The 20,178-nt window shown below is 46.2% G+C and overlaps 1 protein-coding gene across 1 annotated transcript in view; it reads right to left on the bottom strand.

The window, feature by feature from the left end:
* Window positions 1–8,808: 8,808 nt before the first annotated feature.
* CNGB1 (cyclic nucleotide gated channel subunit beta 1) overlaps window positions 8,809–20,178 on the bottom strand; it is a 67,771-nt gene continuing 56,401 nt past the window's right edge. Inside the window, exons 31-33 of the mRNA XM_055413227.2 lie at window positions 19,845–19,991; window positions 11,992–12,208; window positions 8,809–9,192 (exon numbers count right to left, since the gene is read on the bottom strand). Coding sequence (XP_055269202.2) covers window positions 8,809–9,192; window positions 11,992–12,208; window positions 19,845–19,991 — 748 coding nt within the window. The remainder of the gene's footprint in view (window positions 9,193–11,991; window positions 12,209–19,844; window positions 19,992–20,178) is intronic.

The following is a 20,178-nucleotide window of genomic DNA, read 5'->3' as shown; positions in this document are numbered from 1 at the left end:
CATGGGGTCACAAAGAGTCGGACCCAACTGAAGTGACCTAGCACACACACATGTGTAGGGAAATAAAGCTACTCTGAATTTCTCAGGGCTCCAGGAAAAGCCCTGACTCCTGAGACTCTTCACATACCAGGATAATTAGATCTGTAGCCATTTGTCTAGTTAATCGCCCTCCCCTGAAAGGATGATCAAGCTCTTCTTATTTCAGGGAGAGGCCAAAGAGCTCCAGTTAGGCCCAGACACCCAAGTTAAGCCCCTAGGTGTCAGAAGACACCATGGCCTTCTCCCCAGGTATTTATTTGAAAATGGAGAAGTTCCAGAACTTGGAGACTGTATTAGACGGTAAAAGTAGACACCATGGGCTGTCTAGCTTTAGGAAAGACTTTTTATATTCAAAATGGTTGGAGTTAGGTTTCAAGCCCATTTAAGTTCTCCAAGAAGAGTTTCAGGAAGGGAGAGGGATAATGACCTCCTTCCTTCTTTTTTTTTTTTAAAGCACAGGAAAATGCCTTACCTGTGGCATGTCCAACTACAAGTGTAGGACTTCTGATCCCGGGCCAGAGGGGAGGCCTGGAGTAAGTGGGAGCCATGTACTTATTATTGTCTGTTGTTGTTTTAGTCTTTAAGTCATGTCCAACTTTTTGTGACCCCATGGATTATAGCTCGCCAGGGTCCTCTGTATGGGATTTTCCAGGCAAGAATATAGGAGTGAGTTGCCATTTCCTCCTCCAAGGGGTCTTCCCCACCCAGGGATTGAACCGTCTTCTGCTTAGCAGGCGATTCTTTACCACTGAGCTACCTATTTGTGCATGCATGGTAAGTCACTTCAGTCATGTTCAACTGTGTGTGACCCTATGGACTGTAGCCTGCTAGGCTCCTCTGTCCATGGGATTCTCCAGGCAAGGATACTGGAGTGTTGCCATTTCCTCCTCCAGGGGATCTTCCCAACCCAGAGGTCAAAGCTGTATCTCTTGTGTCTCCTGCAGGCAGATTCTTTACCACTAGTGCCACGTGGGAAGTTCCTAAACCAAAGATAAATGTATTCAAAATACACAAGGTAGCTCTTGTCACTCAGGTAAAGCTGAAGACCAGGCCAGGGAGTAACAAGAACCTGAACAATCTTAAGTATCCATCAATGGATGAATGGATAAAAACTTGTGCTACATACAGATTGAGGTTTTGTGGTGACCCTTCATCAAGCAAATCTATCAGCACCGTTTTCCAGCTGCATTTGCTCACTTCATGTCTCTGTTACATTCTGGTAATTCTTGCACTATTTCAAACTTTTATTATTATATTTATTATGGTAATTTGTGATCAATGACCTTTGATAGTTTGTAATTGTTTTGACTTTTTAATCAATAAAGTATCTTTTAATTTAAAAAATCTTGTGATAAATATGATATGTATACTCCATATAATGATGTGAAATATTATTCAATCATAAAAAAAAACAAGGAAATCTGACCATAACATGGGTGGCCTCTGAAGGCATTATGCAAAATGAAATGTCAGAGAAAGACAAATACTGTAAGATCTCACTTACACGTGAAATCTCAAAAAACATATAAGAAAACAAACTTCTTGAAAGAAAGAGATCAGACTTGTAGTTACCAGAGGCAGAATTGGGTGGGGAGGGGTGTGAAATTGGAGGTAAGTGGTCAAAAAAGTACAAACATCGAGTGATAAAATAAACAGGTACTAGGGAGGTGGCTGGATGGCATCACTGACTCGATGGACATGAGTCTGAGTGAACTCCGGGAGTTGGTGATGGACAGGGAGGCCTGGCATGCTGTGATTCATGGGGTCGCGGAGAGTCGGACATGACTGAGTGACTGAACTGAGCTGAGGGAGGTAATGTACAATGCAATGTCTAGGACTAACACGACTGTGTGATACATAGGAAAGTTAAGAGAGTAAATCCAAATTTTCTTTCCTCTTTTTAAAATTGTATCTATATGAGAAAGTGCATGTTAGTTGAACCTATTGTGGTCATCATTTAAAAATAAATGTAGATCTAATTATCATTCCTTACTCTTATACAGTCATGTTGTCAATTATTTCTCAATGAAACTAGTTGGGGGGGGGGAAGGAATCTCAGCGATGGGAGCAAATGATTGGTGAGGTCAGAGTGTCGAAAATGTGACACACCCGCTCCTGTTTTCTCTCTTTCTCCCTCCCTTCCGTTGCTCTTCTGTCAGGATGCTTTCAGCTTCTGGTAACAGAGATCATGACTTAAATAACAAAGGTATGTCATGGACTCATATAACAAGTATTCTGGAGATAAGTGATTTCAGAGTTGATTTGGCAACACCAGCATGTCACAGTTCGCAACTCTTGATTCTTCTGATTCTTGGACTCTTCAGCAAAAAGATGTCTCTTGCATCTCAAATAGACTCTCCCCATTAGCACTGCAAGGAAGAAAAAGGGACCAAAGCACAGGGTTCAGTTCAGTTCAGTTCAGTCACTCAGTCGCGTCCGACTCTTTGCGACCCCATGAACCGCAGCACACCAGGCCTCCCTGTCCATCACCAGCTCCCGCAGTCCACCCGAACCTATGTCCATTGTGTCGGTGATGCCACCCAACCATCTCATCCTCTGTCGTCCCCTTCTGCTCCTGCCCTCAATCTTTCCCAGCAGCAGGGTCTTTTCAAATGAGTCAGCTCTTCGCATCAGGTGGCCAAAGTATTGGAGTTTCAGCTTCAACATCAGTCCCTCCAATGAACACCCAGGATTGATTTCCTTTAGAATGGACTGGTTGGATCTCCTTGCAGTCCAAGGGACTCTCAAGAGTCTTCTCCAACACCACAGTTCAAAAGCATCAATTCTTTGGCGCTCAGCTTTCTTCACAGTCCAACTCTCACATCCATACATGACCACGGGAAAAACCATAGCCTTGACTAGACGGACCTTTGTTGGCAAAGTAATGTCTCTGCTTTTTAATATGCTGTCTAGGTTGGTTATAACTTTTCTTCCATTGAGTGTCTTTTTATTTCATGGCTGCAGTCACCATCTGCATGATTTTGGAGCCCCCAAAATTAAGTCTGCCACTGTTTCCACTGTTTCTCCATTTATTTGCCATGAATTGATGGGACCGGATGCCATGATCTTAGTTTTCTGAATGTTGAGCTTTAAGCCAAATTTTTCACTCTCCTCTTTCACTTTCATCAAGAGGCTCTTTAGTTCTTCACTTTCTGCCATAAGGGTGGTGTCATCTGCATATCTGAGGTTATTGATATTTCTCCAGGCAATCTTGATTCCAGCTTGTGCTTCATCCAGCCCAGCATTTCTCATGATGTACTCTGCATATAAGTTAAATAAGCAGGGTGACAATACACACTGTTGACATACTCGTTTTCCTATTTGGAACCAGTCTGTTGTTCCATGCCCAGTCCTAACTGTTGTTTCCTGACCTGCATACAGATTTCTCAAGAGGCAGGTCAGGTGGTCTGGCATTCCCATCTCTTTCAGAGTTTTCTGAACTGAACTGAACTGATCAGCATTGCAAGGAAGAAAGAGGGACCAAAGCACGGGTGGAGTTCCCTTATTAGGGCGCCCACCCATCATCCTTCCCTGTATATTCATTGGTTAGGTTTGGCGCCAATGAGCACCTCCAGCCACAGGGGAGGCTGGGAAAGTGAATGTCTGGCATAAAGTGTCTGAAGAGCAGTGATTGGCTTACACGGGGGCTTCATCCCCTGGGGCTGGACATGTTGCTACCCAAAACTAAATCAGGGTTCTGCTAGCAAGGAGGATGGGGCAATAGCCCTCAAGATTCAGATTCTCGGGTAAGAGTCAATGGACCTAACCTGGGTCATCCTGCTTGAGTCAGGAAACATGACTGAAAGGTAAACTTTTGAAAGGGAAGCAGGAAGAAGAAGCAGGAAGCTGAGTACAAAAGAGACTCAGCTCTATCTCCCTCCTCACAGGTCTTTTCAGATAGCAGGACAGCCTACATAGTTTGTGGAGCCCAGTACAAATGAAAATGTGAGCCCTCTTGTTTACAAATTATTAAGAATTTAAATATGGTGACAAGCACAGGTCCATGTGTGACTGCATGGGTCATGTACCCATGAAGGCTGCCCATGGGGTGCCCAGAATGGAGTGACCATCCCAAGAGAATCAGCCTTGGTTGGGTCTGTTTTTGTATGAGATTGGATTAAAGACATTCAGGGATGGCGGGGGAAGCTGTGGTTGATATTGTTATAATTCACATATATCCAGGCTGTTGTACAAACTATTAGTTAAAGAGCAAAGAAAGAGGTGATCACACCCTTTCTGCATGTATAACCACCATGGGCAGTGGCAGAATTCAGAGAACACAGAGTTCTGAGGGGGGCTTCTAATCTATTCCAACTGTGGCTGGGCAAGGGGGGATGGCACATGGCATTATTTCTTGTGCCCATGCAGACTTGACCATGTCAGTTTATTTGATCATCTCAGTGGCCCTGAGCAGTGCAATGTATTATCTCCATGAGGTCACTGGGGCTCAGAGAGGTACACAGTCAAGCTGGGACTGGAAGCTAGGCAGTGTGAATCCAGAATTCATGTGTGTCAGCTCTCTGAAGTGTCAGCATTCAGTTCAGTTCAGTCGCTCAATCTTGTCCGACTCTTTGCGACCCCATGAACCGCAGCACACCAGGCTTCCCTGTCCATCACCAACTCCCGGAGTTCACTCAAACTCATGTCCATTGTGTCGGTGATGCCATCCAACCATCTCATCCTCTGTCGTCCCCTTCTGCTCCTGCCCTCAATCTTTCCCAACATCAGGGTCTTTTCAGATGAGTCAGCTCTTCGCATCAGGTGGCCAAAGTATTGGAGTTTCAGCTTTAGCATCAGTCCTTCCAATGAATACCCAGGATTGATCTCCTTTAGAATGGACTGGTTGGATCTCCTTGCAGTCCAAGGGACTCTCAAGAGTCTTCTCCAGCACCAGAGTTCAAAAGCATCAATTCTTCAGCGATCAGCTTTCTTTACAGTCCAACTCTCACATCCATACATGACCACTGGAAAAACCATAGCCTTGACTAGACAGACCTTTGTTGGCAAAGTAATGTCTCTGCTTTTTAATATGCTGTCTAGGTTGGTCATAACTTTCCTTCCAAGGAGCAAGCATCTTTTAATTTCATGGCTGCAATCACCATCTGCAGTGATTTTGGAGCCCAGAAAAATAAAGTCAGCCACTGTTTCCACTGTTTCCCCGTCTATTTGTCAGCATTAGAACACATCTAATGAGGCTGGAGAAACTGTAAGGAGTGGGCTGTGTAAGACTGGACATAAAAGAGCTGTTTTTGAGGGGTGGTTTCATAAGGGATATCACTCCAGCAACAGAAATACAGGATAGATTATAGCCCCAAGGATGTCCACAGGAGATCAGCTAGGGAGACTGAGCTGGAAAATAAACTTCATTTTTCTCATAAAAGTGTCTGTCATACTTGGTCAGTTTCTGAAATGAATCCACAAGCCAGGAACATTTGTCTAAATATTTTTAATTAAAATGCATTATAATAGGATAAAAGCCAGAGTGCAAACACAGTATTCATGTTTACTAAGAAAATGAATGAAAATATTCCAGGGAGCCGAATACATTTGGATAATGAAACTGCAAACAGCTTCTTGGTTTTCATTTTATTTAAAATATTTACACAGTTAAAAAATAATAACTTGATGTTCATTTTCTACCAAAATGCAGGAAATGTTGAAACATTTTAAATTCATAGAGACAACACATATAAGTAAAAGTCCTGTTTCAGCTGCAGAATAACAGTATTCCTGATCTGTATCATCTATATCTTGGCAATCAGCCCATCTCATTCCATTTGGAGAATAAGGTCAGCCTCAAATTCAATTTATCTAATATCCAAAGTTTGTGAAAGTATCAAGTTTTATGAGATTTCTCAGTGAAATTAAGACACTGCTGATCTCATTTCAAAATCAATTTTCTTTCCAGGACAGTTCTTGGAAACCTCAAAAATCTCTCGCTTTATATAATAAGCAGTATACACTCAAGGGTTGATATCTAAAAGAATAAGTACATTTATATAAAAAAGATTCCTTAGTAAGTAGAAGATCACAGTGAAGGTGCCTTTGAAACCTTTTGCCATCTACTGAAAGGCAATAAGCTGATTGATATATCTGAAATACTTGCTAAAGATGGAAGCATTCTCTATGCTTGGGTCATAGAACATATAGTCCAAATATGATAAAGAGGAATGGGGATGGTAAAGACAAAAATTAGCCCAAGCCTCCAGATTTCTCCTATTTAAAAAGTATGTACCAGTGAAATGCTATCTGTACAGTATATTTAACTGCAGCATTATTTTAACAGCATATGATTGGAAACAATGCAAATGGCCATTAATGGGAGAGAAGTTAAGTGTTACAGTATGTGTAACTGTTCTCTGTCTCTTCAGTCAAGTCCGACTCTGCAATCCCATGGACTGTAGCCCGCCAGGCTCCTCTGTCCGTGGGGTTCTCCAGGAAAGAATACTGGAGTAGGTTGTCAAGACCTCCTCCAGGGGAACGTCCCAATCCAGGGATCAAACCTGCGTCTCCTTCTCTCCTGCATTACAGGCAGATTTTTGACTGCTGAGTCACAAAGGAAGCCCCTAAGTGTTATGGTACATCCATACAATGGGCTAGGTTGCATTACAGGCAGATTTTTGACTGCTGGGTCACAAAGGAAGCCCCTAAGTGTTATGGTACATCCATACAATGGGCTAGGTTGCATTACAGGCAGATTTTTGACTGCTGGGTCACAAAGGAAGCCCCTAAGTGTTACGGTACATCCATACAATACCAGAAAAAATAAGCAAGCCCTTTATGTTCTGATAGGAAACAATCTCCAAAATACATCAAGTGAAAAATAACAGCAGCTCTAGTATGTTACCATTTGGAGGGGGGTAGGGAGGGAAGGAAGGAAATCAGAGTGAATTTACATATTTCCTTGTGCAAGCTTAAAAATACCTCTGAAAGAATAAACAAGAAACTGGTAATCATGGTTGCTTCCAGGAAGGGGACCAAGAAGGTTGGGAATCTGGGGTAGGAGGGAGAATTTTTAATGACTATCCTTTGTACACATGTAAATGTTATTGGCTTCCCAGTGGCGCTAGTGGTAAAGAACCTGCCTGCCAATGCCGGAAACATGATGAGACATGGGTTTGATCCCTGGGTTGGGAAAATCCCCTGGAGGAAGGCATGGCAATCCACTCCAGTATTCTTGCCTGGAGAATCCCGTGAAAAGAGGAGCCTGGTGGGCTACAGTCCATAGGGTCACAGAGAGCTGGACACGACTGAAGTGACTTAGTAAACAGGTTATTACCTTTAAAAATAAAAGTTTTTTGAAAGGTCAGTTAATAACACTGCTCATCACTGTATTCAATAGAATGATTTCTAAGATCACATGATTTGACAGGGACTAGGCGAATCTGTTTGTTACCCTGGAATTTAGCAATACTTAGGCCAGTCTGGGAATTCACATATAAATGAATGCTGTGCTTTCATTTGAATGGATTAAGAACACAACTTTGCCAGCCTTCAAAGGCCCCTTCTGTAGTTCACCAGGTTTCTGTAATTTTATATGAAAAGGGCAAGACCTATTGGAATGCCAGGTCTTTTTATTCATTGTTGCTGATGGAAACAAATGGCCCAATACTAGTTTTTGTTTTTAATCACCCGCACCCCACAAAGAGCCATTTGATATGCAAATATAATCCTCTCAATAAATATTCATTTGACTGAATGACTCTTTCTCCTTTTTTCATTATAAAAGCAACATGCCTTGTTCTGGAGAAAGCTCAGAAATTTCAGTGGTGTTAGTCATGAGACTCCACCTTCTAGGTTTAGTGGAAATTGCTACCATTATCTCTTAGCGCTTCCCAGGTGGCACTAGTGGTAAAGAACTTATGTGCCAATGCAGGAGACATAAGCAACTTGGGTTTGTTCTCTGGGTCGGAAAGACAATCCCTGGGAGGAGGGCACGGTAACCCACTCCAGTACTCTTGCCTGGAGAATCCCACAGAGAAACCTGGCAGGCTATGGTCCATGGGGTCGAAAAGAGTTGGACACGACTGAAGTGACTTAGCACACATCATCATCTCTACAAGCAAGGGTGTCAAAAACAAGTAATGGGTTAATCCCTGATTACGAGGATTAGGTAACTGGCAGAGTGGATGCTCAGAAATGCTCACAGCCTCTTGCCAGTAAACCATTTCCATTATATCTAAGAAAACAGCATCACTGGGCACAATGGGATATAGTCTGCGGAAGATAAGTACTAACTGTCATAAGGGGCATTGCATTCCTAATGTGACTGCCCAGCAGAGAGACAGCACCAGACCACAGGTCAGATGCGTGGGCAATCTCCACCTCACCAAAGGAACAGCATAGCTGTCTCCCACTTCTACCAGAAATGTTTTCTGTTCTTGAAATGAGGGGAAGACAAATTCCTCAGGGGAAAATCCAAACATTCAACAGCTCTTTGTTTCTCCAACAAGGCTTCCCATGTATTGAAGCCCTACAGAAAAGTATTTTGTTCTTAATCACAGGTGCAGAGGAGGCAGAGTTCTCTAGCGACAGTGGGAACTCACCCGGCACAGACACCATAAAGTTTGTTAATTTCAAGACCAGCCCCGGGAGATGGAGAAACTGATGCCAGATCAGGACCAACGGCCAGCGCTTGAGGCCACTCCCGCGGACCAGCGTCTTGGCCTTTAGGGAGCGGAGGGTGCGGAGATCAGGCGCGAGTGGGGTGCCGCGTGGTGGGGAGCGCGCTGCGGGGCTAGAGGGGCGGGGAGTGCACTAACTGCCGCCTCACTCCTCCTTCTCCTTCCTCGCCTCCTCCCCTTCCTCCTTTTCCTCCGTCTCCTCCTCCTTTTTCTCCTTCTCCTCCTGCTTCTCAGGGATCTCCACCGACAGGATCTGTTCGCTGGGATCCGGGCCCGGGGTCACGTGGATCCGCACAGAGTGCTCCTCTGGCCGCGCCGCGGCCTCCTCGTCTCCCTCCGGCCTCTCCTGGGAGGCAGGTGGTGGAGAGCCTGGGGCCGGGGGCTCTGGGGCGGGGGCCTCTGGGGCCGGCGGCTCTGGGGCCGGGGGCTCTGGGGCCGGCGGCTCTGGGGCCGGCGGCTCTGGGGCCGGGGGCTGTTCTGGGGCGGCCGATCCCGCCTGTCCCACGCCGGCGTCTTCCGAGCTCTTGGCCTGGAATCCAGAAAGAGTGACTAGTGAGGCAGAGGGGTCTTGGAGGGGTTTCGGACACTTTCCTCATCCTCGGACCCCTGAGAGGACGATGGCACTCCGCAGGTGAAATCTAACAGCTGTAACGTTGGTCGTTGGTCGGAGCTGCATCAGGGTTATTTGGTAGAAACATATATTGTGGGGAAGTTTAAGGATTCAAAGTCTGGGCAGGGTTTGGTGAAGGTCTTTGGGATATTTTAGGTGTCTGTGGAGCTGTAGGGCTGGAAGCTGGAGTGAGAAAACGGGATGAAGGGCAGAGCCCCACACTGAACTGTTGAGGGAGGAGAGAGAGGCTGTGACCAGGAGGGACTGCCACCAACGCCTCTGCAAAGTTTATATGTCCTGCCCCGCCCAGTTAGCCTGGATGTGTGTTCGCTGGAGTATGAGAAAAACTCTAAGCAAATAAGGTAGACTGAGAATTCCCTGGTGGTTCAGTGGTCAGGACTCTCTGCACTTCCCCTGTAAGGGCTGAGTTCAGTTCCTGGTCAGGGAATTAAGATCCCACAAACCAGAGGGTGCAGTCCAAAAAAAAAAGAGAGAGAGATAAATTAAATAAATATAAGGTAAAGGCTGCTGAGAGCAGGAGCGGCTGTGGCCTGCCCATTTCTCGGCTGGTCTCTAAGGCTGAGACCCCAGGGAAGAATGGGCTGGGTACCACTGGCGTTAGGCTGAACTGAGTCCCTGTGTTTGTGGACTTGGTGGGTATCTCCAGTCTCCAGCCTGCGGGGTTCTAAGGGACCCAGGTTCCTATGGGTATAATTAGGGAAGTGGGTGAAAATCCAAGCCTATATGGATACCCACGGCCCCTCCTGCTGTCTGACCCCATCTTTGAGTGGGAGGAAGCTGGGCAGGGAACAGCCTCCAGAGGAGAAGGCCCGATGGTTCTTAGGGAGTTTCACATGAGAGCAGTCAGTGTGCTTATGGGGACTAGAGACCCCCTGAGGAGTACTCAGGCGAGAGGGTGCTGAAGGAAGGGAAGTGGGTAAAGGTGGGGTTATCCGAGAAGCTCCTGGACACCAAGGCAGTTCTGGGACCTGCAGCTCCCTGTCTGGCTGTTTCTGCATGTTTTGGTGTGCCTGTCTCACCTCACCACCCCCAAACTCTGACAACACACTTCCAGGGCGGGATGCCTATGGGGCCCCTTGTGGGATCTTCTTGAAGCCTCCTGCTGTGAATGGAGCCAGAAGGATCATGGGAAGGTTCATCAAATGTTTCACCTTGTTTAACACACTTTTATACAAGTAGCAAAGTACCCTGCTTCATCTCTGCCACCCCGTGTGACAGCCAGGAGTAATCTGGGTCCCAGAGTGTCCTGGAGGAGCTTCCCCAGGACACAGGGTGACAGAGCCAGGGTTTGGACCTGTGTCTTTAGGCTGCTGGTTAAGAGTTCCTTGCACTCCACCCTTCTGCCCTGGTTGTTCTAAAACTGCCTTTTATGAGCACATGCATGCAAATTTAATGCACACCTTCAAGCTGCCTGGGTGAAGAGCTAACGCTTAGAAGCAACAAATTGCTAAACCATTTCAGATAAAACCTTTCACTGTGTTCAGAACACTGTCGGAGCTCACGTTCACTCAGCTCCACACACCAGCCAAGCACATAAGAGTCCAACTTTTAAAACCAGCTCGACCCTGCCCTTGGCAGTTTGTAAGCCAGAGAGTCACCTCTCTTCTCAGTCTGGGGCCATTGGTGGATGTCTGGAGAATGTCTTGAAACCCTGGGTGACTTGGGTGTCATTCCCTGACTCCTGCTGTCAAATGACCTCTGAGCAGGTCTCCTGGACTCTGACCCCAGCCTGGATTGAGACTGAGTTCACCAGGCTCCTTTGAATTCTGTCATGTAGACTGCCGTCTGCCCCACCTCCCCGCCACTGAGCTTCTGCCTAACCCCATCCCCCCTTCCCAGCAGCCTTCCTAAAGGACAGTTATGAACAACCATAATTAGTGCAATCATTCTAATTGGCATTCTTGGCATTAGTCACAGAAAAAAGTCCCAGAACTAATTTAAAAATTCCCTTTAGACTTAGGGGGTGGGGACTGTTGGCACCATGCCTGTCGCCTTGCTTTTTCCTTTCAAATCTTTTAAATTGTCACAGACACAACATTAGATATGAGGCCATCACTGTCGTCTGGGGAGGGACATTCCCTGCCCACACCCACTGCTCCTACCTCTGCAGCAGCACCCGAACTTCCATTTGGGGGAACACTCCTCACCCCAACCCCTCCCCACTCTCAGTCCAGGGATGGGCACATGAGCCGGTCTTCCCCAGAGAGCACCACAGTGGTGCGCCACACATCAGGAATTGACATGATTCCACTCAATTCTGTCAAATGACCATGAATGAACCCTGGGACTCCTTGTTGGGACTACTGGGAAAGAGGTACTTTCTGTGGCAGTTGCTCAGCCAGGAGGATGTAACCTTAGGGGGTGTCATCTTAAGCCCTTGAGGCCCTGCCTGGGAATGGAGCCACCCGCCAGGGAAGCAGAGGTGACAGAATGGCAGATCTCATCCTATTGACATCATTTGAACTTGTAGATCCAGGCTTGCCTGAACCTTTCAATGACCTGCTCCAGTAAATTCCGTTTTCTCAAGCTAATTTGAGCTTGCACTGTCAGTTGCATTTCTGTCACTTGCAACCAAATGAATCCAGACTGATACAAAGAAGGGAAAATAGTCCCTACAATGGAACACCTGAGTCCTGAGGCCTTTTCCCTGGCACGTGGCTAAAATGGCCCAGGTGGCTGGGTCTCCAACTGCATTACCTGTTCCAGCAACTGCTGCTGTCTGGCGGCCGCCTCCAGCGCAGCCAGCTCCTTGAGTCGAGCCCTGAGGAGGGCAAGCTTGCCGCCTTTGCCTCCCTTGGCACCCATCTTTCCTGCTACGGCCAGGGCGGCATTGAAGAGCTTGGGGGTGCCTGCCCGCGGAGGGAGAATAAGCACACTCTTCTCCTTGGGCTTGTTGTTATTTCTCAGCATTCGCCTGAAAGAAAGCAGCATCCACTAACATCACTGGCAAGCTCTGGGAGAGAACGAAGCCTCACTCATTTGGGCAGAGCCCTTTACTTGAGCTGTGTGATGCAGGCTGGTTTGGTTGACAGTTTTGAGGTCCTTTTCTGAGCCCAGCTCAGTGTTGCTTGGGACATCACATCTCACTGAACGATAAGAACAATCATAATGATGTGGGATCTAACTCCTATACTTTATAGATGAGGCTCAGAGGGGTTGAGTGACTTTTCTGAGGTCACATCGGAAATGATGCAGGATACTTTAAGGAATCGGAAATAGGATACCCGAGCTGCTTGCTTCTCCTTCTTTGGCTTTATTGTTATTTTACCATCATCACCATCGCCATCATCAACACGGAGTGTCTATATGTGTCAGGCTGTATGCTCAGACCTTCACAGGCAGGAATTCTTTGGTGATCCCTGTGATCCCTTTTCCTGGTGTTGACACCTCTGTGTGACCCCCTTCCTTTGAGTGTGGTGGGACATGTGACTTGCTTTCAACCAATGGAATACAACCAGGGAGATCAAATGTCGTTTTTGTGAATGTAGGTCACATGGGATTGTGGCCTCTGTCCTGTAAGGAGACTCCTTCCCCTACTGCCTTTGATGAAGTAAGCAGTCATGCTGCTGCTGCTGCTAAGTCACTTCAGTCGTGTCCAACTCTGTGTGACCCCATAGACAGCAGCCCACCAGGCTCCCCCGTCCCTGGGATTCTCCAGGCAAGAACACTGGAGTGGATTGCCATTTCCTTCTCCAATGTGTGAAAGTGAAAAGTAAGAGTGAAGTTGCTCAGTCATGTCTGACTCGTAGCGACCCCATGGACTGCAGCCTACCAGGCTCCTCCATCCATGGGATTTTCTAAACAAGAGTACTGGAGTGGCTGGGGAGGCCTAAACCTGAGGGCAGCCACTGGCCAATGACTCACTAGAAGCTGCCCCCAGTCCCACAGCCACGAGGAACTGAATTCAATCAACAACTGTGGGACCTTGGAAGAAGATCCTTCCTACTTGAGACTTGAGATAAGACCCAGCTCTGGCCCACATCTTGATGACTGCCTTGTACTGGATGCACCTAAACTGTCCCCAGACTTCTGACCCCTAGAAACTCTGAGATAATAAATATGCATGGTTTTAAGCCACTCCATTTGTGGTCACGTTGTTATGCTGCAATAGATAACTGATCCACTGTCTGTTCTTTATCAGAATAATCCTCGCACTGATCCTCGCAGGAAGGTCCTATTAGTCTCCCTCATTTCAAATGAGGATATGGAAGCCCAGAGAGGATGAATAATTTTCCCAAGGCCACACAGCTGGGAAGTGGCAGAGTTGGAATTCAAACCCATGCCTTTGACCCCAGTACCCCATGTCTTAATGATTACAGAGGAATATCACATTTATTATCTTCTTGGATGCTGACAATACTCTGTGACGATACTCCATGGGTTAGGTGTGAGTTTGGGTATCCCACAGAGCCCTCGCTCCTGGCTGTGTCTGCAGTGTGCTGGCCAGAGGGATTATTGTACCTAAAAGAGCTGGGGAAACTGAGGCTCAGTATGAAATGAGTGACATGCCCAAGATTGCAAGAGGTGGCAGAGACAGAATTACAACCCAGATCTCAATGCAGTATACCACTCTGCTTCTCTAAATAAGGAAAGAATGTTCTATCAAAGAGAGCCCTAGCCTTTTCTAAGGAATTGTTCATGCTACTGATACATGGTGACTGGTTTGGCTCAAGAACAAATGAATTTCGCCTGCAATCTAGCGGGCCTAGGCAACTAATTGGCAAATTCATTCATCAGGGTTCCAGCAAAACTTGTTTGTTTAAAAATGAGGCCATTACTAGCTGCTTATCTAATCAGACGCAATGGATTTAAATCGTGCATATTGATATTAATTGCCCAAGACTTGCATTGTCTAGCTGGGGCTCCCCCAGGAGGCCACAAACACAGTAATCATGAGGGACCTCTTCCAGGCCTGGCACTGAACCTGTTTTATCTGAGTCCATAATTCACAGCACGGCGGTCCGAGGGAAGGCTCGGCGTGGTACTCAAATGACATGGAGGCAGCAGCTATGGGACCTCCGCTGATTGCTAATGGCTGTCTCTGTTTTGAAACATTGAGCTAACTTCTGGGACACTTCCAGATTAAGGAAATTTATCCTCATTTTCATCTGACACGCGTTTCACTATAATCACTGCATAATTCACCCCTGGAGAGAGCAGCACGCATGAGACCTTGTTGCCTCGTTCCTTGGAGTGGCCGAGTCAGAGAGCGGAGCAGCTCACATCCTCGGGGCCTTGGGTCCCCCATCTGTAAAGTGGGCAGCTAGAACAGAATCCCACGCGGGGCTCTCACCAACTCAGACACCCCCAGGCCCTGTGGTTCTCAGCCCCAACTCTCCTTGAGTGGGCAGAGCTCATCTGTGACCCCCTGCCTCTCTCCTGAAGCTTGTTATCCAGAGAAGCAGCCTCTGAAGAGCCGTGTCACTGCCCCCTCTGTGTGACATGGCCCACCAGCCTCTCCTCCTTCCTCTGCTTGCCTCTGGCCAGCACCCTGCAGGCACAGCCAGGAGCGAGGCCTCTGTGGGACCCCCAAACCCACACCTAAGCCAGGTGGATGGATGGGATGACAGCTCTAAGTATGGCTTTTCTGAGCCATGCTCCTCTTGCACGGGGGCAGGAAGGGAAGGGGAGGGGGAACCTGGTGCCCGTTCTCAGACTTAAAGTCAGTTCTCATTATCCGCAGTAGTTAAGCTCTGTCAAGTGTCTGCAGACACGGAATTAGTGACTACTGAGCAATGGCTTTTTGGGAAAATACAGGATTTGGATACTGTGAGCCTCTCAACATAACATTTTCATCAACTGATCGATTTGTAACCTTGTCTTGTGTGTGTCTATTTTAAAGACGTCTTATTTAATATTGTTTATTCATTTACAACGAACGTGTGGCTCTGTGACTCAGGCCAGTACGTGGAAACACAAGACCTCACTTCAGCACTACACCTGGGGCCATTTTAATAGCAAAATCACCAACAAAATTCACAAAAATGTGAAAAACATGGTACGAAGTGGACCACAGAAAGACACTTGTTTACAATCTGAGCTGAAATAAGAAGGCAGAGTGTCACCTTCAATTTAGCTGGAAAGTGCACTTCCAGTGACTCAAATTTTTGCCGCTGGGCACATGTCTGTGAATGTCCCTATAAGCCTTTGAGTATTGATTTGGGGGTTATGAATAAATTTTAGTGAGTAGGTGAATTTTCACATACAGAATCCATGAATAATGAGGGTTGACTCTCCCTCAGGAGAGTAGGGTGAAGCAGGGAGACTTGGCAAAACTTGAATATGCTGCTGCTGCTGCTAAGTCACTTCAGTCGTGTCCGACTCTGTGTGACCCCATAGACGGCAGCCCACCAGGCTCCGCCGTCCCTGGGATTCTCCAGGCAAGAACATTGGAGTGGGTTGCCATTTCCTTCTCCAATGCATGAAAGTGAAAAGTGAAAGTGAAGTCGCTCAGTCGTGTCCAACTCTTCGCGACCCCATGGACTGCAGCCCACCAGGCTCCTCCATCCATGGGATTTTCCAGGCAAGAGTACTGGAGTGGCTTGCCATTGCCTTCTCCTACTTATATGTTAATTGACTTTATTTTTATTTCCTGTTTCTTTGGCAGAAGCTCAGGTAAACCAGCCATTGGAAGGGTCCAGTGGCTGCTCTGTGAGCAGCCGGGTAAGATGAGTTACGGGGCAGCTTCCTTCCCCAGGAGACCCCAGTGCCTTGCCTGTATTATGCTCTAAGGTTGACACTGCTTCCACTCATCTGGGAGCTGCCAAATGGATTTCATTAAAAACTTAAGTCACAGCAAGTTGCTCTGCAGTGTAAAACCCTGCATAGCTCCTGTCTCCCTCAGACCAAAAACTAAAGCTATATATGAGACTTCCCCTACAAGGTCCCACCCAATCTCACCCCTTCCACTCCTCCCACCCCATAAAAACCTATGCTCATTTTGTTGCTGGTCTCTGTGTAACACCAAGTCTATGTCTCCTCTGAACCTCTGCACATGCTGTTCCCTCTGCTTGGCATGCTTTTCCTTGTAGGCAGCTCACTCCTTCACTGTGGGCAGGTCTCTGCTGAAGTGCCATGTCCTCAGAATGACTCTTCCTGACCAACTTATCTCACATAGCTCCCTCCAGAACCTCTGTCTCCTCAGGTGGCTTTATATTTCCTTATGGCCTTTATCTCCAGCTGACATATCACACAGTCACTCATTTTTCCACTGTTGGTCTCCCCGGCTAGAATGTAAGCTTTGTTTGGTCTCTGCTTTGTCCCCAGGGCCTCAACATATCATCTCAATAAATTATTGTGCTGTATGAATGGATACTGGTGAGTTTTTCCCCTCGATCATGATCATTCTCGGTGTAGTTTATTCATGGTGACTGAAATGGAAAATATGAATACATGATAAAAGGTATGGGAGAAAATGCCAGATAGGCGGGTTAAAAAGATATTATCCCATGGAAAATTATAGGGAAAATTTAATGGATAAAGAGGAACAAGCATTATTATCAACATATATTGAGCTCTCTTGTGTGCTGGGCCCCCTGCTGGAGACATTCGCGTACAGTTTTTATTGAATTGACTCCACAACAAAGTGATCGCCCTTGTTTTCCAGTGGAAAAACTGAGACCAGAAAAGAAAGTAACTTTGCCGAGGTCACGCAGCCAGTACTGCGCACAGACAGCATTTGAGTACTATCACTCTCCCAAGTCTGTTTTCTACCACATCAAGCTGCATCCATTGCTCAATTAAAAACCTGATCTTATGGGTTTAAAAGCAAAACAACTGCTTTTCTTACCTATTCCAGGGGATTCCCTAGCAGTCCAGTGGTTAGGACTCCAGACTTTCACTGCCGGAGGCAGGGTTCAGTCCCTGGCTGAGAAACTAAGATCCCACAAGCTGCACAGCACAGCTAAAAAAAACCAAAACTACCAATCCCCCAACAATATAAAATACACATGCATGAGCTTATTCATTGCAGTACTATCTATAATTGAAAAATACTGGAACTAGCCTACATGCCCATTCATAGGTTTGCAGTTGTCAAAAGGAACGAGGAAGCTGTCTGTAGACTCACAGAGAATGTTTTCTGGTATTTATTGTCACATGAAAAAAGTCAAGTCAGGTGCAAAAGAGAATCTACAGTATGCTACCCTTTGTGTAAGACAGAAAAGGAAATAACAAAATGGTCATGAATCTTCGTATTTTTGCAAAAAGAAACACAGGAAGAAAAAAGCAGAAACTAATGAGATTAGGCTCCTAAAGAGGGTGGGTGGCAATGAGTGGGGGTATTTGGGACTCTGAGTGTACTGTTTTGTAGACTTCTGCCATGTTAATATTCTACGTATTCCAAACACATAAAATCAACAATGATCAAAGAGGGGAAACACTAAAATGAAATGAAAAATGAAACATACGAACCTGGCTGTACTTCAAATAAACAGAACAATCACAGTAAAGCAAAGAAAACAGAATCAGCCCAAACAACTCTGAATACAACATGTATATCATAGGGACTCAGGCTAAAGACGGAAAGAACTACTCTCTGCTTAAGGCCTTCTTCTTTCCCATAGTGTGGGGTAGGAATTCTGTACTACATTATACTGTAGGACAGAACAAATGAATAAATGTAATGAGGATACAAGGAGTCAAATTTCTCAGTGTTGAAAAAGAAACTTACAAATCTGGAGATGGAGATTAGAATGAACTCTGTGGTACTGGATCAAAACTATTAGATGGAAACAGAGATACAGATAGACACAGACAAAAAATAGATGTTGATGTATATGATGCATATATATGTATATATTTGCATTTATACACACAAATGTACATGGGGGTGCCTTTTCCAGCTCTATCCACTGTGAAGGCCTAGTAGCAACCCAGTAGCAATGAGTGTGTGAAAGTCACTCAGTCATGTCTGGCTCTTTGTGACCCCATGGACTATACAGTCCATGGAATAGATCAGGCCAGAATACTGGAGTGGGCAGCTGTTCCCTTCTCCAGGGGATCTTCCCAACCCAGGGATCGAACCCAGGTCTCCAGCATTGCAGGCAGATTCTTTACCATCTGAGCCACGAGGGAAGCCCAAGAATACTGGAGTGGGTAGCCTATCCCTTCTCCAGGGGATCTTCCCAACCCAGGAATTGAACCGGGGTCTCCTGCATGGCAGGCAGACTCTTTACCAGCTGAGCTACCAGGAAGTATTCAGACCTTAGTTTCTGAAAACCATTCCCTTCTAAAAGGAATCAAGCCTCCTTGGAGAAATGACCATTTCCAGGGATGCAGCAAGGAAAGTATAAGATGAATCTAGGGCAACTTATTATGCCTGTAAGCAAAAAAGTGCTAGAACATAAGACCTAACAAAGGTTCACTACACCCAGCCTGAAGAGGTGGCCAGTCCAGAACGACTGGAGCATCAAAACCATGATTGTAACAGGGTGTTCATGGGATAAAGCAAATCTGTATCTTTATAAATAGATAAATGAATAAATACATGGGAAAGAAAAGAAAGTTCTTCCATATAGTAGGACACGAGTTAATAAATGTAGAAGGCATGATGGAGATAGAAAATCACCACTGGCAACCATCATGGCAATCACTGCAAAGAACCTTCACTGGAGGCTGAAAGTAGTGTGTGAAAGCAGGATGAGGAACAGGAAATCTAAATCGTCTTGACTTCTCACTCGTTACTTACTAATTTCGAAGAGAAAAATAGTGACTTTAACGTGTGGAAAATTTAACCAGTGATCAGAGTAAAAATCATCAGTGTAGTGGGACAGCAGCACCGTGTGCCTCTCAATATGCTGTGCTGAGAAGGACACAACAGCACTTCTCAGTGATTTCTGCCTCAAACGCAGAACCTGAAGACAAGGGTGAGAAAACATTAACATCACGTAAACTTAAATGGAGGGGACTTCCCTGGTGGTTCAGTGGTAAAGAGTCTGCCTGCCAATGCAGGGGATGTGGGTTCAATCCCCGGCCCGCATGCCATTGAGCAACTAAGCCTGTGTGCCACAGCTACTGAGCCAGCACTCCAGCCCACGCTCTGCAAGAGAAGCCACTGCAATGAGAAGCCGGAGCACTGCAAGTAGAGAGAAGCCCCTGCTGGCCACAAGCAGAGAAAGCATGTGTGCAGCAGTGAAGACCCAGCACAGCCATAAATAAATAAATACATAAATCTTTTCCCAAAATCTTAACGGAGGGGTATTCTGCAAAACAACTGGCCTGTCCTCTTCAGAGAAGTTAAGATCAATAAAGATCTTAAACATCAATAAAGATCTGGGACTCTGGTCCCAGATCAAAGGAGACTAACATGGCAATGTCATGCAAAGGGGATCCAGGAATAGAAAAGAAGAAAAGAAAAGCTATAGAAGACCCTCTTGGAACAATTAGCAAAACTAGACTGTGGATTAGAGGCGAGATAACAGTATTGTTTCAATCTCCAATTTCCTACTTTTGAGAAAGGTACTACAGTTACGTAAAAGAAAGTCTGAGCCCCTAAGGAAAATGCATATTAAAGTCTATATGGATTGTTTTTAATTAAAAAAAAAATGTACCTGGCCTTCTTGCGGAGCAACTTCTGAGACTCAGGATAATGCACCAGAATTTCATTCAGGTCCTTCTTATCCAGAATGAAGAGGTTGGTAAACCCATGGGCCACCACATTAGCTGTGCGCCGGTTCCCGCCCCCAACAGCCAGCAAGCTGGGGCAGAGATGAGAGGGAGGTGAGGCCCTTCAAGGCTGTGGTTTTGATCACACCAGCATCTTCACTTTCACCCCTGCCTGGAGCACCATAATGGCCTCAGGTGGGCGAGAGCTGGGCCTGAGACAGGCTGGGACCTGGGGCCCTTTACTGCAGGGCTGCAATGCTTGCACCTGGACAAACGTCT

Source organism: Moschus berezovskii, chromosome 22, assembly GCF_049115385.1.
Source record: "Moschus berezovskii isolate FMDL1 chromosome 22, NW_MosBer_1.0, whole genome shotgun sequence".
In the NCBI taxonomy this organism is placed as follows: Eukaryota; Metazoa; Chordata; class Mammalia; order Artiodactyla; family Moschidae; genus Moschus; species Moschus berezovskii.
This window is presented reverse-complemented; position numbering and strand designations above follow the sequence as displayed.